This window comes from Dendropsophus ebraccatus, chromosome 9, assembly GCF_027789765.1.
Source record: "Dendropsophus ebraccatus isolate aDenEbr1 chromosome 9, aDenEbr1.pat, whole genome shotgun sequence".
Taxonomy (NCBI): Eukaryota; Metazoa; Chordata; class Amphibia; order Anura; family Hylidae; genus Dendropsophus; species Dendropsophus ebraccatus.
Genome location: NC_091462.1, coordinates 33,190,874 through 33,209,998, shown reverse-complemented (window position 1 = coordinate 33,209,998; position 19,125 = coordinate 33,190,874). Strand labels below are relative to the sequence as shown.

Below are 19,125 nucleotides of genomic sequence, written 5' to 3'. Positions count from 1 at the left end.
TGAAATTCTGAACAATCAGACCTTACATACGCAGGTAGATTACAATATATCCAGAGCAACGCATTCTGGATTAGATTACTATTACTATATGTATCAATTTCACTATATATATATGTGTATAAAGTGCTTTAGAATGTATTGTCACTGCATAAAGATTACTTTAGTAATAATTTTACACACACAATAAATAATTTTAAAAATGTCATGGATGGAAAAAAAAATCAGAAGCAAAAAATTCAGTGTGTACATAGAGAAAAATGCAGTCCAAAGGCAATGCAAGTTTCTCCAGAATGTAGCACTGGTGCCCCTATAGGAAAATACAAGAATTACACCTTTCTTTGCTGAACTAAATAACAACAGTTCATTGCCGGAGTTGTGTAGGTTGGAAGTAGGAGGCTCAGATAGAATTTTTTTTTTTGGGACATCTTAATGTTTGGAGGATTTGCCTTGGGTGGAATTAGAAAGGGCAATAGGTCTAATGCGTAGGGTCACACGCTGACACCCTGCAGCAGTATAGTGGCACAGAGTGCTGCCTGCCGGATATCAATGTGCATATTTTTTTGTGACTCCTTCTTTTAGTTTCTTTGCTCTGCCTAATTGTTCATTGTGGGTGTATTTTTTACCCTATTTGGTTGACACAAAGGTTAGACCGATGACTCCTGTTATTTGCATTGATGTTCTGGGTAATGAGTATTTACAGTGTAATTTGTCAACACATCTGAAGGTGTTCATTACCGGAGGGGTCTTCTGTTAATGTGCGTTGAGTGTTACCAAAAATGTATCATTTCCTATTTTCTATCATTGTTTATTGTTAGTGACTTTAATTGTTACATTGCATTAAATAACTGGCAATTCACAAATGGCCCATTTTCTGTCAAGTCGTTGCAACCTGGAGACAATAAGTGTGACAATATCCATGCCCTAGAATGGGTTGTTATCCAGCTTTTACAGGCTTCAGAGCAATATATATATATATATATATATATATATATATATATATATTTAATATAAATAATTCAGACCTACCAGTATTGATTCCCTGCCTCTGCTGTTAAGACAGCTGCCAACCCAACTGTGCTCTCTGCCTCTTCTTGCATCCAGTTACATCCTGTTTGTGTATGAACTGCCAGCTCAGCCAATCACTTGCCACGCTGATAACCTACCTAAGCCAGTGATTGGCCGAGCAGGCATTTCCTGCACAAACAGGAAATCATCGGAATCAGGAAGAAAGTGTTGAGCACAACTTGTGAGAAGGACAAGTTAATGACCTAATATTTGTGGGTGGTATAAGGGGTATAACAGTTCTTTTATGCGTTGCTTTAATAGTTATATTACTTTGTAAAAATAACGTCATAATTTCATTAAAATAGAATATATATGTATATTTATTCTACTGTTATACTTTGAGTGACAGCAGTAAGAGGAGACATGGGCCTCTCTGCTGCCACAGACATGTATGCTGGGAATGGCAGGGTTGTCTAAGCCCTGGTCCCCAATCCCTCATTCTGACACTGCGCTACTGATACAGAGCATACACACCCCCTCACCCTCCCATGTACAGTATAATTTAATTAGAATATAAAGTACAATAAGGAAGGCTGGATGTCAGTAGTGCTTTGTGTGAGGCATCCTCTGTACAATGCATGGTGGTGGTGGTGGTGGTGGGGGGGGTGTCTGTTTCAGTAGCATTCTGTGGCAGCATCAGTGTGTCATAGTTCCTGACATGAGCATTGATGGCAGCAGAGAGGCCCATGTCGCCTCTTACTGCTGTCACATAACATGTAATAGTAGATAAACCACAATTTACACATTTATTTTAATAAAGTTATATTACATAGCAATGGAAAAGTTTAAAAGAGCAAGAAACCCCTGATGTCTAAATGGTCCTATAATAAATATACAGAAAATAAACCTCACTGGATGCTTCTAAAACTTCAAATATACAGTGACCTGTACTCCAATTTCTTTATCTCCCATATGAAGAGTTATATGTTTCTGTTAATCGTGTATTGGGTGACTTTAAGCTGCCAGAGGTCACCAGGTCACTTTCTTTTAAGCCATAATTGTCAATGACTTATCCTGTGATGACCTCACTCATAATTCCATATAATTGAGATGATGTCATACAAAGCCCCTCCCTATTTAAAGTGTCTTTTCAGGGCTTTTTTCTTAAGACGTTGGGAGAATATAGAGAGTTGAGTGGATAGCATTTAAGAAAATTCTCCTTTGCTTCTGTTGGAAACAATATAAAGAGATGATTGAATTTTCTATCAAGGCCTTGAAAAGTTCTTCCGTCATTGAATCCATCACATTGGTCCAGACAGGAGACTGCAGAGCGCAAGATTTAATATATGTTGTGTCAAATTAAAATCTACATAGATAAACAAAGAACAATCCCTGTCTTGTTTATGGAAGTAACCTGCGGACAATGTTCTGACCCCACAAGGTCAAGGGTTGCAGGGTGTCTACTCATCTGCTGGCGAGGACTGATGATGGCTATGTTGACTAATGTTGGGACAATATTCATTGCTGCATCTTAATTTATTATTCCTTGTGTGTAGTTCTTTTTTTTTTTTCTTCTTTTATTAATCTTAATCTTCTGTACATTGATTTGATCTGTGATCTTTGTCTTTCTTAACATATTGGAAGCTGTCCTAGAAATAGAGGAATGAGACTTCAAAAAGCAGAAGGCTATTTATTTCATTTAGCGCTTTCTCTGTAGTGGTGGCTGCAAAATCCTGAGGTCCTTCACATAAATTGAACTTTTGAACCGTGCAGATTTGTAAAATTCTGTTTTACCATGTGCAGCAATGCGGGTGATAATATACATTATATTAGGGGTAGCGAACATTGGCTGTCCAGCTGTGGCAAAACTACAACTCCCATCATGCCTGGACAGCCAAAGCCAAAGCTTTGGCTGTCCAGGCATGATAGGAGTTGTAGTTTGGCCACATCTGGAGAGCCAGGGTTCCCTACCCCTGCACTATATAATGACGGAAGGTCACATGTCCATTCTGTAGAGGATACTATTGATTCTGTTAATAATGATGGTTTATAGATATATTATATATATGAGTACAGTTACATTCAGTCACTCACAGGTGATGTCTTCTCTGATCAGTGTATCTTACGTTTTTGTTTTTCCTCTCCATCCAGCGTGGGGCACCTTGAAGTCTTCCCCCGGCTATGAATCCTCTCTTCAGAAATATTTTAGGCTCCAACACGTACAGTAGTTAGGTCCCCTGTACCCCTATATAGTAGTTACACCCCTCTGTGCCCCCACTTAACTAGGTATGCTCTGTGCCCCAGTATAGTAGTAAGGTATATAGGCACCCCTATGCAGCCCCAATGTAATATAGACCGCTGTTTGCTGCCCTCAATAGTATATACCCCTTGTGCGCTGTCGCAAGTAGTATATACCCTTTGTGTGCTACCCCAGTAGTATATACCTCTTGTGTGCTGCCCCCAGTAGTATATACCCCTTGTGTGCTGCCCCTAGTAGTATATAGACTCCTGTGTGCGCCCCCAGTAGTATATAGACCCCCTGTGTGCTCCCTCAGTAGTATATACACCCCCTGTGTGCTCCACCAGTAGTATATCGACTCCCTGTGTGCTCCCCCAGTTGTATATAGACCCATTCTGCCGCCCCAGTAGTATATAACCCCCTGTGTGCTCCTCCAGTAATATATAGCACCCCTGTGTGCTCCCCCAGTAATATATAGACCCCCTGTGTGCTCCCTCAGTAGTATATACACCCCCTGTGTGCTCCACCAGTAGTATATCGACTCCCTGTGTGCTCCCCCAGTTGTATATAGATCCATTCTGCCGCCCCAGTAGTATATAACCCCCTGTGTGCTCCTCCAGTAATATATAGCACCCCTGTGTGCTCCCCCAGTAATATATAGCACCCTTGTGTGCTCCCCTCGTTTATATAGACCCCCTGTTTTCTCCCCCGATTTATATAGACCCCCTGTATACTCCCCCCATTTATATAGACCCTCTGTGTGCTCCCCCGTTTATATAGACCCCATGTGTGCCCCCCCATTTATATAGACCCCATGTGTGCTCCCCCCATTTATAAAGACCCCCTGTGTGCTCCCCAGTTATACAGACCCCTGTATGCTCCCCCTCCCATATAGTATATAACACAAAAAAAACAAAAAACACTTATACTCACCTGGGCGCTTCTGCATGTAACTATAAGCGATCGTTACGAGCGCTCATAGTTACAGTTCAGAGCAGGCGGGTGGGCGAGCGGCGGCCCTGTGCAGCGGTCTTGGCCCCTGGATGTCGGAGGGCCCCACGCAATTGTGTGGGGTGCTTGGTGCCCAAAACCGCTACTGCCCACCAATCAATAAAGGTGGCTGAAGCGGGTCATGTGATGGTCAACAGCTTTGATTACATAGACGTTGGGCCTCCTGTACTAGTAGACACTTGATAAAAAGCAAATCTAAAGTACGGTCCATATTGGAGTATGTACACACATGGCATTTTCTATCCATCGTGGCATTTTACATGGGAAACTCTCCTTTGACTGTTTAGACATGGTTAAATCAGCATGGAAGAATAGGAATGGCGTGATGTATCGAATACACAACATTCTTGTGATGCTGCAAAATAGTCACATACTGAAGCAGATTTATTAGAACTGTCAGCTGTAATTCCTGTTCCAGACTTCTGACACTTTCAAATAGGACAAGGAGACGAGCTGGTACAGCCATAGCAAGGAATTGGAAGTCATCAGATTTGCTGACCAATCCTAGCATTGTAGTCACAGTTCAGCACAATTATCTCATGGAAGGTTTTAATGCAAGAAGGCAAGGTTCCAAAAAATAGAAAAAGATTGTGGCACTCACCCATATGTTTGAGGTCCATTACTTTATAGTGTGAATAACATGGTGAACTTATCAGGGAGGGAAGTAGAAAACACTATCAGGGCGCCTTAACAGCTAACAGTGTCAGCCGTTTGCAACGTGCATTGCAGCTGACAGATCCACTTTAACAGGAACCTTGTGATTACTTTTATGGTCCCTGAACCATAAGTCACCTGGTAAGTCCCTGATAGTATATCTGCACCCCACCAGCCTTCATTTATAGATCTCTTCCTTGTTGGGTATAGGGTGTGATCTGTCACTCAAGGCTGATGAGGGGGGGGAACACTGGGGACCACCCTGATGACTTGTAGTTCAGGAAGCAATGCAGTCAAATGCGCTGCCGGATGAATTCTGCCTTCGTTGGAGAGTGCCCGAACAGACATGCCAGTGGCATGATTTTAACAGTGTATCATGCCACCAGCAAGGAATGACAGTTACACTTTAAGGGTACTTTACACGGAACGATAATCGGCCGAATCAGCCCTATCTGGCCGATTATCGTTCTATGTAATAAAGACAACGATCAGCCGATGAGCGTTGTCATCGGATGATCGTTGATATAGGTTCTAACCTATAATCGTCGGGCGCCGACCGCGCACCGTTACTTGTAATAGCGGTGTGCGGCCGACGCTGATGATATGCAAAGAGGAATACATACCTATCCAGGTTGCAGGGCTCCTCTTCGTCTGAGCTTCTTACCGGGTCCCGCGCACTTCGGCTTCACATCAGCCTGTCTCAGCTGACAGGCTGCTCGGCCAATCACAGGCCGGGACTGCCGCGGCCAGTGATTGGCTGAGCGGCATGTCAGCTGAGAAACGCCGCTGTGAAGATGAAGCGCGTGGGACCCGGGGAGAAGCACAGAGGAAAAGGAGCCCTACAACCTGGATAGGTATGTATAAAGTTTAAACAAAGGCTGCAAGGACATCCGTAACGATGTCCCTGCAGCCCTTGTTAAACAATTATCGGCCTGTGTAATAGGCCCAGTAAAGGAGCACCGATCTAGCAGATCAGCGCTTGTTTACAGGTTTTATCGGCCTTTATCGGCCCGTGTAATATTACCCTAAGTTAGATAACATAAATTAGATAGACAAGTAGAAATACCACTATTTGTATTAGAGAGCATGCTCAAGAGTGATCAATCAGCATTTGAATACCATTGGTTGAAGAAGTTGGATGCCCAGACTCCTTAGGGCTGCATCCAACTTCTTCAGCCACTGGTATTCAAATGCCGATTGATCAGATTCGAGCATGTTCATGTAGAGCACATCTCTATTATTTATCACAGTGGTGGCACCATATAACTTTCCAAAAAGAAAAGGGCTAGGGCTTATTTTTGGGGTAGGTCTTATTTTTTTAACAAAAATTCCTTTCTTGGACTCCTTTTTTTCTTCTTTTTTGGGGTAAAACATGTTGTTTGGGGGTAAAAATGTACTGTTATCTATACAGTATACAACGGAGAGATGAGTGAATCTATTCACAGAATCTGTGGACTCTGGAGCAGGACTAGAGATGAGTAGGCAAATTTTGCCCTGCTGTGGTGGAAGGTAGCAGGACACTAGTCCAGGAAAGTTGATAGCCACAGTATGTCCATTCTCCATCTCTGTGATGCCAGTGACATCAAGAAACAACCAAGTGCTGGAGGCACTGACTGTAACTAGGGCTTATTTTTGGAGTAGGGCTTACATTTCAAACCTACTCCAAAAACCCTGCAAAATCGGGGTAGGGCTTATTTTTTTTTTTTAGAAATATGGTATTCATGTTAGGCTCTTTCCTACACCACCGTAACTCATTGGTGTTTCCAATCACAATTGTGGCATATAGTATAAATATGGGGCATATTTGACATGTCCTTTGTAATATACCTTACTATAGATTTTTGTTTTCTTTTTGTGCATGTTTCAAACTGTCTACTGAGGTTCAAAATGTCTAATACATTACATATCATACAATACATATATAGAGAGAGTGTTAAATGTTTAGAGATTATTTAAGCACTATCGCCAACCTCCCTTGTGCTTTGCCATAAGCAGAACCTAATATATAGCTTTTACCTTGATGACGGTTTTTAAAACTCATGTTTTATTCAGACTTTGACTGCAAGGTAAAAATACAGCCTAGAATGTCTGCCAGCCAACTGTACCTTGATTTAATTTTCTTTGCCTATTTTTCTTATTTACTACGATAAAAAAAAGATGGCAGTGATGCCTTCTAGCACAATGTCATCTTCAAATGATTATATTCAGGTGGTGAGCTAGGATTAATATAGAGACACACAATGGGTGCTGAATGATCAGATTTTCTGGATTATCAAATTAACTACGAATGAAGCACTCCAGCGGCCCCGTCCCCATTACTGCACACAGATCGGACACAGTCAGACAAGCCTTTATTGGAATTAATTTTCCTCGTCTGACAGATGAGCTTTAATATTTCCAGATACGAGAAGACTTCATCATTCTTGTGGAGGGCTTAAGGGATCTATATCCACCCAATTTATGGTAGAAGTCTGGGTAATATCATTAGGATCTAACTACTTTATAGAGGGCACTGGAGGCGAGGGAATTAGTTTATCTCAGCATTCTCCTTACACAATCTAAAGATCTGCTCCCATGACGGCTGGTAAAAGACCTGGCTGAATTGTCTATTTGTGTGCAGGCAGGAGGCTCCCAAGTCATTTTCACAAACCCGCTGGAGATTGTCAAGATTCGCTTACAGGTCGCCGGAGAAATTACTACAGGCCCCAGAGTCAGCGCTGTCACCGTGCTCAGAGACTTGGGCTTCTTCGGTCTCTATAAGGTAAGTCCTATGTATTATATAGTGTCTATTATGTCTGCATAATAAGTATATGATTATGGCAAACTATGGTAGATAGATATGATAGATAGATAGATTAGATAGATAGATAGATAGATGTGGCAGAAATTTGATAAAGGGATTTGATTTTCAGTGCAAGTCAACAGCTCCTTTAAGAAGGGAAAGAATTGCTTTATTTAGTTTTTACACAGCTGCTAAGCAGGCCTATGCATCTCCATGGTAACAGACAGCAAACAAACGTTATGTAGTCTGATGCTAAAGCTGCACTCTTTGTTTTGGCTCCTACTTTTTTACACAAAAGTTTTAACTTAGAAAGAAACAAATGTAGTCTTGCAGGATTAGACTACACAAGTTTTGTTGTCTGATATGTCAGAACTTTTGTACACTGGGGGTCTCAGCAACTGTTAGATTACTTTGAAATATGGAAAGTAAAATTGAAAATTTGGGGGAACAAAATCATCAAAAATTATTTAAAATATGGTAAACATAAAAATTTTATTCAAACAACATGTCATTTTCTTTGACATATTCCCTTTAAGTATATGTAAGGGCCTCATATACTAAAATAAAACAAGTAATTGTGGAATCTGATAACATTTAACATTTTGTGAAAGATGCAAAAGAGCCACCAAAGTAACTTTGTTTGTTTGCAGGGTGCTAAGGCCTGCTTCCTGCGTGACATCCCATTCTCCGCCATCTACTTCCCCGTCTATGCCCACTGCAAGTCCCAGTTTACTGATGAAGAAGGACACATAGGAGCGTTACGGCTACTGACAGCTGGTGCTATCGCAGGTAAGACCCTATTTTTAGGCATATTTTCTCCCTTAGCAAAGATAACTCTGTTTTTGTTAATAGAGAACATGAAAATTGTCCTCATCAGCCCGTTTATACAAAAGCAGTATCAGTCACCACCAAGGAGCAGTAAATCTAGGCTCACGATGGGTGATGTCGTTGTTTTAATGAGCGCTAATTACATTAGCATAACTGGTGTAAACAGCTTAATGTTGCTCTGCGATTTGGTGCAGCATTATGGGTATCCATCTGTAGCTTGCTTCTGTCAAAAGCCGCTTCTGAGATGTTCAGGTCGGTGGAAAATATTTTGGTAGAGAAAACAAGTGGCTGATTACCTGATGTGCATGGGGCCGACCGCTCAAATTGTCACAGTCAAGTCAACTTATGAACAGCGTTGTGGAGTCAGGCCATCATTCTGGGTTCAGCTGGATTGCACAACTTTTTTTTTTTTCCCTTGAGAAAATATAATTTTATTTTTGCAAATATTAATGTAATATTTCATAATCCAACATTTCATCCAAGAACTACATACAGCTCCCCAGCCACTGGTTGGAAACACAGTGCTACATTGTCTTCCTAATATATAAATTAATATATAATTATACATATTAATATAAACCCTTATTTTCCGACTAGGCGGACGACGGGGCGTATAAGACAACTCCCAACTTTTTCATTTAAAATATAGAGTTTGGGATATACTCGCTGTATAAGACTATCCCACTTCCAAGCACACCAAATAAAAATTAATTAAAAAAAAATTCAGACAGCAGTGAGATCTAAGAGGCAGAAAAGGAGGTACAGTAATACCGGTAGGATACAAGGGCGGCCAGGCGGGTGAAAGAGCTGAGTTTTCCTGGGCACAGCGCCACCCTACCATATCTCTTTTTTTTCCATACCCCAGACGCCTGCAGCTTTCTCTGCCCTTCATACGGTCGGATACGGACATTTTTGAGCTCCCCCCACCATATGCGGCAACCACAGATTCTCCAGTCCGGTTCTGAAGTTTATTAGACGACACCCAAAATACAGTAATATATAATAAAGTTATGAGGCTTTTACATGCGCCAACGCTGCAGTGCAAGTCAGAGCCAATCGGTGCAGAGCCTATACAAGTCTGGGACCCGCCATTAATTCTTGTAAAGGCTTTTGAAAAGTCTGCCGATCTTACTGATTGCCTCTAGCATGCGGTGCAGCATCGGCCTGTGAAAAACGTCCCTTACTGGAAAAGTGACAGTAAAATTGTCAACCATCTTTATACTACCGCCTTTGTTCAGAGCTTTCTGCATTGCCTGTACATAATATAGTATACCTCTTTTCTTGTTCCTCCTTTAGCTTTTAACATCTTTTACAGTAAAGAATCCCTTCCTATGTTCCTGATGGAAATATGGTCCATTTCCTGGATATGCAGATTATGCCATCCCCCTGTTAGTTAGTTAATAGTCTGTGCTATATCTGTATGCTGACCCTGTTTCTATTTAGACAAGTTTGACTTTCTAAACCTTGCACTACATTAATTTCATTGAAATTCATCTGCCATTTCCCTGCCATGCTGTTAGCTTGATTGTGGATTATTATCGAATGACCTCAACGTGCCGAGTTTTACATCTTCTACATAGTTTTCTTACTCATGATACAAATATAACACTCATTTCAATTCTGTCTGGCTATTAATAAAAAGGTATTTGTTTGAAATTTCCTGGAAATTAAAAAACAAAAAAAGACTAATCCAAAGTAAGTTGTGTGGATTTGTACCTGCGGATTGACTTAAGGTGAGGACCGCAATGGTGGATTTTCCTGCAGGTTTCCCACCACTAACTTCTCAGCAGTTGTGGATTGTGACCCTTCTACTGAAGTTAGTGGAGAAAATTCGCAATAAATTTTGAAAAAAATATTAATATTGATAAAAAGATTTATTTCTGCATGGAAGATTTCTGCTCTATGTAGATGCGATGTTAGTAATCCACTCACTCTGATGATACTGTAATCCTCTGCAGGATTTCTGTGGGCAGTTCCATGCAGTATATCCACCCATTGTACATTTACCCCAGATGTATTTCCAAGGGAAGTGTGACATAATACAAACTTTTTCCGCTACTTTCTGCACCCCAACTGCAAACATTTTACATACTTATCATAGACCCCCCCCCCCCCCCATCACTCCGCAGAGACCAAATGAGTGATGTAGTATGTATTAATGGACTATGTCATACTCAAAAGTGCTGGGACCTACAGAAAAATAAACTGGCTAATAGATGAGGGTATTATAGGGGGGATCACTCTGTAATATAGTATTTAAAGGGAATCTCTACATTTCCTACCTTCCCCACCCTTCCCTGCCTTGATTGATTGATATATAGAGCTTGTATTCCAGCACAGAGCAGTGCATGTCAATCAAACAAGACTGGGAGGGAAGGGGAGGTTGGAGGCTGCATCCTGCGGCTTAGCACTGCCTTTTTGACAATTAAACTCTGAGCTTAATATAGAGCAACATATTTCCTTTAAAATATGTTTCGCTTAAAGCCAGACAACCCCTGTAGGTGCTGCCATATACTGCCCATTTTGTATTGATGCTTTTTAAAAATTATTCACAGGGAAAAAAAAATGTTCTAACTCGTTTTATAAAAAAATTTAAACAAGAAGCAGTACAAATGCCATAAACAAACAAAATGATATAAAACTTTTGTCTGTGGAATCAGTAGCAGACAGCTATATTCTATTCTAGCTCTCATCTATATGTCTTCATGAGTCAAGTATAAGTTTAGAAGCTATTTCTATTTAACATGCCCATCTCCCACGACAATGCACTATAGAGGGCTACTTAGGCTACTTGGTTTAGTTTTTTTTTTAACTACACAATAACCATGAATTGTGTCATAAACTGGAAGAGTGAAAGCCCCCAGACAGCTCGGCTTGTATATTCATTACATAAGACCTATATCAATTTCCTCTTCCTGTCTGATAAAAAGTAAGTAAAGAAATCATTCCTCTCACACTCCTTCCATATGTCACATTCTGTTTCCCAGGAGTCTAAGTGACATGTTTGAAGACACTGGAGGGGAATAGGTGGCGCAGACTCGGGTCTGTCCTCTCATATAAACCACATTGTGTTCGAGTGCCGGAACATCCTGACTTCCAGGCAAAGCAGGGCAAAAGCCGCCTCGTGCCCGGGGGCCAGGCTGATGGCAGGATGCGGCAGCTCTGCTTCCTGCTGATCACTCATAGAGGTGGCATTGTAAATCTTTTTTTGCAAAGCAATCTATTCATTTGCCTGTTAGTGAAGCAGCGTTCCCCCCGGCTTCATTGAGTGGCACTAAATAAGAGGCACCCCCTGTAGATGTGAGTACAGCCAGGGCATGCAGTCCATGCTCCAAGAAAGAAGAGGATTTAGGTAACAAAAAACCCGGGCAAGCGTTATAGCCGGATCCATCATCGGAGTTCTCTCCTTACGGATCTGCTATAGATAAGCCTTTCACAGCTCCTCTGTGTGTGACACAAGCGTGGTAATCCATTTGTGTATTCATTAGGCACACTTTGTTTAATGCCTGGTGTGTGTAGCAATCCTAACAAGCATGTAATTTGGTATCCAAGGAATACATCTCAGACACATGGATTGTGTCACAGAAGAGCGTGCTGTAGATCTATAGACGTGTCAGCGGCTGCGCATCGGGCAATCATTTTTCACCATCAAGTACCTGATATAAGATATATATACGGATCAGCCATATCATTAAAGCCATCTGCCTGATAATGTGTAGGTCCTGCACATGCCACCGAAACAGCCATGACCTGTGGAATGGACCCCCAAAAAATCTTGGAAGGTTTTCTGTTTTGTTTGGCACTAAAGGTGGGCATACACCTTCAATAACTGTCGGTAAAAAGTTATCCCTCCCGTACATGCAAAAGGTTCCTGTGTTCCGGTAAGCCACAGCCAGACAGCTTTTTCAGCTTATCTCTCTGAGAACAAAGCAGTGGGGCAGTGATTTTTCCATTAAACCCGATAACTATCTCCACCAACATAATCTGTCATTGCAGTCTGGGGAGAGCCACATACTCTTATACTGGTGGCTGAACCCAACAGTTCCTGTGGGTTTGGTCAACAGAAGTATGATGCGTATGGGGACTGTAAGACTTTAGCAGTCAGTCTTTAAATTTAAATTTGGAATCTTAAATTCTTTGTGTTTTTCCCGAAAGTGTTCCTTAGTGCATTTTGGAACAAGGCAATAGTGTACTAAAATCTACATTAATACTAGGACCCAAGATTTCCCAGCAGCACATTGCCCAGAGCAGAAGAACACTGGAAGAGATTTATCAAACATGGTGTAAAGTGAAACTGGCTCAGTTGCCCCTAGCAACCAATCAGATTCCACTTTTTTATTTTCCAAAGAGTCTGTGAGGAATGAAAGGTGGAATCTGATTGGTTGCTAGGGGCAACTGGGCCAGTTTCACTTTACACCATGTTTGATAAATCTCCCCCACTGTCTCCACCAACTTGTTGTCCTCCCCTTGTACAGCCTGGTGCCTGAGTACACACAGGCCAATCTCCCAACATGCTTCCATGCAAACTGCACCCTTACTCATGGTCCATGAATAAGAGCATGGCTTAACGTGAAAACATGTTGGTGCACACTCAGATCAATGCCCCATGGTTTTATGGACTCCTGAATAAATTAGATTGCTAAACATAAAGCTGGACCTGACATTTTGTTCTTCATATTGTGTGCAGCGGTTTCTATTATCTTATAAGTTGTTCTGACAACTTTCTATCAAAGCCAGCAAGAACTATTTGAACAGTTAGTGCTACAATTACAATTCTATGTGATGAGGTGTGAAGGCTAGCCTCAATGGTCTCATTGGCATCAACAAGACTTGGCTGATTGACCAGTTATCCATCTTTGGACCACTTTATGGTATACAGTGGTTAGTACCTACCAAAACACCTCACAAGATCTATTTTAGAGATGTCTGACCCATTTATCTAGCTATCACAACTTGACCCCCGTCATTGTCACTCAGATCCTTACACTTGCACATTATTCCTGTTTCTAACACATCAACTTCAAGAACTGACTCCTCATGCCGCCTCATATATCCCACACCTAGACAGTGTCCATCGTCACCAGATAATCAACGTCATTCACTTTATGTGTCAGTGGTTTTAATGATACGGCTGAGCGGTGTGTATATATAATGTATATTATTCGCCTCTCTGTTATTGACAGCTAGATGGGGATCGGAACAAGTATCTAACATTCCAGTTTGTTTTTTTCTCTGAGATCTATTAATGTTGCTTTGTAAGTGAATCTCTTCTTTCTCATCTTTGGTTAGGTGTACCCGCGGCTTCTTTAGTAACCCCTGCCGATGTCATCAAGACGAGACTGCAAGTGGCAGCTCGGGCCGGTCAAACAACCTACAGCGGTGTTATCGACTGCTTTAGAAAAATTCTTAAAGAAGAAGGAGCAAGGGCATTCTGGAAAGGAGCCGGAGGTTGGTATAGCTGACACTCAGAAACGATCTGACGTATTGCAGTTCTTTGCGGTATTACATGTGTCCTATTAGATGGCAGTTCTAGGAAGGTGTTGGGAATAGGAGGCCTGTCGAATATTTAGAGTTGAGTCAATGAACGGTTATTAGACTATTAGACTAAGGGCCCTATTACACGGGACGATTATTGTGCGAAAAATCGTTATATCGTTCAAATTTAAATGATAATTGTTCTGTGTAATAGCAGGCAACGATCCAAAAATCGTTTGTATGCCATTGATCGTTGATTTAGATCTGAACCTAAATTATCGTTAATCGTTCACTAATCGTTCGCTGTAATTCCACATTCGCTCACTCAAGTTCGGCATTTTTTCCCTAATCGTTCAGTGTAATTGCACATTGTTCATTGTTTTGCTGGGATCAGAAGGAGTAAATGATCGTAGTAACGATCGCAATAACGATCATAGTAACAATTGTAACTAACGACCATCGTTCTGTGTAATATGGTGAACGATTTCAGGTTAACGATAAACAATCTCGTTTGCGATCCGTTATCGTTAGTCGTTAATCGTTAAAAATCTCTCCGTGTAATAGGACCCTAAGCGATTTTTAATGATTAGCAATTAACGATAAACAATCGCAAACGAGATTGTTTATTGTTAACCTGAAATCTTTCACCATATTACACAGAACGATTGTTACTACGATCATTTACTCCATCTGATCCCAGCAAAAGAAGGAACGATGTGCAATTATGCTGCGTTTACGCAGAACAATTATTGTTCGAATTTTTGCTATAACGATCGCATTTGAGCGATAATCAGCTTGTGTAAACACAGCGAACAATTAAGCGACAAGCGAGAAATCTTGCAAAATGTTCTCAAATCATCGTTGGTCGTTCGCTAAAAATTCGCAGATCGCTTTGTGTAAACAGTCTTTCACTGATTTACCCTATGTGTGAGATGGGCTTAAGCGATCTGAAAACGATCGCAATAACAATTTTTCTTACGAATTTGCTAAAATTTTTCTAACGATTTATTCATCTAAACGCTGATCGTTAGCAAAACCAAATAGTTGCTTCAAAATCGGTAAATGATCGATAAAGCGAATTATCGCTCCATGTAAACACAGCAATACTCTGAATGATTAGGCTAGGTTCACACTGCGTTTTCAGCATCCGTTTAACGGATCCGTTTTATTTAACAGTCCAAAAAGTAGTGTCAACAGTACTTTATTGTGCGTAAAAAAAACGCATCCGTTCCGTTTTTTTTTTTTTTTTTTATTATTATGGAAGTCAATGGAAAAACGGATCAAAAATGGATGCACAAATGCATCCGTTTTTTGCAAAAAAAAGAATCCGTTAAACGGATGCTGAAAAGTGTGAACCTAGCCTTAGTGAACGAATGCGGAAATACAGCGAACGATTAACAATGATTTTAGGGTCAGATCTAAATCAACGACACACAAACGATTTTTCGATTGTTGCCTGCAATTACATGGACCGATTTATCTTTTAAATTCGAGCAATATAACGATTGTCCGCACAATAATCGTCCCGTGTAATAGGACCCTAAAATTCTAAGCCTAATGGAGCGCTCATCAATACTTTTTGCCTTTGCCTGTGTTCCTTTTGGTATTATATTGAATAATTGTGTGATCTTTTCACAGCTCGAGTGTTCCGATCCTCCCCACAGTTTGGTGTGACACTGGTGACCTATGAACTTTTGCAGAGATGGCTTTACGTTGACTTTGGAGGGGTGTAAGTATTCTGTGTACATGATGCTTTTTATGTATAGCTGGAAGTGCATCTGATTTCTGAAATGCTAACACAGCTTGTCTGTCTGAGCTTAATATAGAACTTCTTTTTTTTTCTCCTGGTCCCTGGGTGATTTCACTCTAGACATATGACACCGGAGGCATGTCTCTGAAAGTCTGGGTTCCTGTGCAGAATAATATCAATTCATAGTCTGAAAAACAGGCTGTCAATTTAGCTTTTATTTATTTATTCATTTTATTTTTCAGTTAAGAAACTTTTGTTTTTGTTTCTGTTTACTGAAAAAATAAATAATAATAATTATTATTAAAAATAAATAAATAAATATATATATATATATATATATATAAAATATATTTATACAAACAGCCTTCAGTTTTAAGATAAATATGTACCTTTCTAAGTACCTAATCTTATTACCTATGGGACCCACACCTGTCTCCAAGACAGTGATCGCCTGACCCTTGTCCTGTCTGGTAAGGACGCGACTCTGCTGCATCCAGGAATAGACTTAATAGATAGGATTGTGGAAATAGCTTAGCTTCTATGAGCGTTATATGTACAGTGACTTTTTGTAACTTACCTACAACTTTCTAGAAGTCACAGAACACAGCAAGCTTGGCTACTCTAGTCCTGGATACTTTCATTTTCCCCTGGATGTGGCCACCTAATATGAGGGGAGTAAGGAGACCTGCAAGATAGATTCAGTTCTCACCTTTGCATGGACCCCGAGGACAACATGCCAGTAAATAGGGATGGTCCGAACCTGCCAAGGTTCGGGTTCGTACGAACCGGAACTCTCGGCGATGATTCCCGCTGTCTGCCGCTCCGTGGAGAGGTTGGATACAGTGGTAGGACCGCCTGGAAAACTGGGATACAGCCATAGCCATAGGCTGGACCATCCTTACTAGTAACCCTAAAGAGACTCTTTCAGCAGGGGTAAGATGTATGACTTACATTGTTCTGTGCAGCTGATCCAGAGATATCCTCCTGAATAACTTGGACTATAAGTAGTCCTCTCCATTATGTGCGTGAGCCCAGTAGTCCTCAATATTCATAAGAAGCAGAAAACTCCGCCCACCAACTGCTGATTGGCAGTTATCTATCCATGCTGTGTGTAGGCAGTCATCTGTCAATCAGTAGCTGGAGGGTGGGGGAGGGGTGTGGCAAGAAATCTATTCTCCTGCATATTAGAAGAACAGACGAACAGAATGATGTAAGTAATACACCGATCTGTTCAGCATTTCTGTCACTAGTTTATACTGCCCTCATTTATGGCGGCATAAACGTAGTGTCAGATTCCCTTTAATATAAACTAGCCCCAGCAGAATGCAGTCAGACCTACCCTCTGTAGTAGTCATTTTTTTCACCCCAATCCTGATGTGTACAATATTACAATATGTGTTAATATTACACAGTCACATTCACATCATTCAGTTGCTTCTTCTGCTGGAGGCAGGTCATTTGACCATTGTGCTCCAGTTTACATTGATATGCTTTTTTTTTTTTTTTATTTACTCTTTATTAATTTTACAAAACAACCAACCATGACCATTGTGCTCCAGTTTACATTGATATGCTTGAAATTATTTGGGATTTTTTTTCCTCACAAAATGAGGAACATTGGCTTCTAATTTATGGTTACAAGAAAGTCCAGTTGAATCTGTTGTTATTGTGTTGTATCCTAATGTTTGTTGGTTTTTATTGGGGGGGGGGCATGAGATTGTTCAATATTTAATTCCTTTTTTTTACTTTTTTTTTTTTTTTAGCAAAAGACTTATTTAATGTATACTTGGAACTTGCTGCTCATAACATTACCTGATCCAAAGTAAAATTGAGGCCTCCTTGCAGTGTGTAGGTGCTTGTGAGTGTCTCCTATCCTCTGCGTGAATGAAAATAAATCTCGGATTGTCTGTGTGTGGATGAATGGTTTATTCTAATGAGAAATTAAGCTTGGTGTCTGCAGGTTCACCGTATCCTTGAGAACTGTCCAAGTAAATCAGCCAGCCTGGGGTGTAAATGTTCCATGCTGCGGCCACTCTCAGAGCCATATAATAAGGCTTGTGAGCTTAGTCCGTGTAATAAAATAAACAGCTATGTAACCCATGTCTTGCTGATTGCCTCCTGTCACCGTCTGGTAGAGTAAGACGATGGCGCACTACCGACTTGTTTATTGATAGAAGTTTTTCCTTTGCTCTCTCTCTCTCTTTTGCAGCAAACCTACCGGGGCAGAACCATCTCCAAAGACGAGAATCTCCAACCTGCCTCCGGCACATCCAGATCACATAGGAGGCTACAGACTGGCCACTGCAACCTTTGCCGGAATAGAGAACAAATTTGGGCTTTACCTGCCAAAGTTCAGGTCTGAAGTGGCTCCCGCTCCAGCCAAAGCCGCCCCCTCTGTATAATACAGACGCCTCTATGGGTGCTACACAACATAGTATTTAAAGGTTCAGCACAGTGCAGTAACTCTGGTCAATTGCATGTGAGTTTATCCGAGCTGCTTGTCCTGTTTTCTATGATATATTCATTTGTTGAGAGGTGAATCACCTGTTTGCACAGAAGAGGTTACCTGCTTCGTTCAGCACATAGAATGTATCTTTGTTTCCGGAAGGAGAGCATGTGTTTTTGTTTTTTTTAATAGGTGGCTTTACATAGCTTTGCACTTACCGTTACTGTACATATTGTACATCTGTACAGACACCGCGGCACATAGGACATCTGTTACTCTTTGTATAAGGGGTGGCGGCAAAATGTACAGAAACATATTGGAGGTGTTTTAATAAGAACCATGGAATAATATATTGTATGATGATTTCATCATTTACTCATTTTAATGTATTTTATGGGAAATAAAACATTAATGTTTGACGGCTGTCTTTTGTCTGTGTGCACGGTGAGGGCTATAACATTCTCATGGTGAGCACTGTCAGAGCTAGTGTTGAGCAGATCTGTTCGGATTGGGCAATGTTATCCAAACAGAACACTCAGCGTTTGATTCTGCGCGGCTGCAGAAGTTGGATGCAGCCCTAGAGAGTCCTGGAAAACATGGCTACAGCCATAGTCCATAGGTTGTATCCATGTTTTCTTGGCAGCCCTAGGGCGGTGTCCAACTTCTACAGCCGCAAGGAATCAAACGTCGAGCATTTGGGTCCTGGTAACGTGGCCGAATATGAACATTTTGACATATCTGCTTAACACTAGGTAAAACCAGAAGGAAGATGGGGTGGAGAGAGTCGGCATCTCCTTTCTAAGGGAACCTGCCTTCATTCATGCTGCCTGAACCATGAGTCATTGGGTTGGTCCCCTGAGGCTTCTGTTTGGATCTATCAATGAAGACCAGTGGGTGAGGCCAAATCCACTGGGAACCATTCTACTGACCAGATC

General features: G+C 41.1%; 1 protein-coding gene across 3 annotated transcripts in view; it reads left to right on the top strand.

The window, feature by feature from the left end:
• The window catches only part of SLC25A12 (solute carrier family 25 member 12), a 108,545-nt gene extending 89,936 nt beyond the window's left edge, over positions 1 to 18,609 (top strand). For all 3 annotated transcript variants that reach the window (XM_069982914.1, XM_069982915.1, XM_069982916.1), the window contains 5 exons: positions 7,530 to 7,670; positions 8,342 to 8,480; positions 13,809 to 13,967; positions 15,633 to 15,723; positions 17,954 to 18,609. In XM_069982914.1, the coding sequence (XP_069839015.1) occupies positions 7,530 to 7,670; positions 8,342 to 8,480; positions 13,809 to 13,967; positions 15,633 to 15,723; positions 17,954 to 18,146 (723 nt within the window). In that variant the 3' untranslated portion in view covers positions 18,147 to 18,609. The remainder of the gene's footprint in view (positions 1 to 7,529; positions 7,671 to 8,341; positions 8,481 to 13,808; positions 13,968 to 15,632; positions 15,724 to 17,953) is intronic.
• Positions 18,610 to 19,125: the final 516 nt, after the last annotated feature.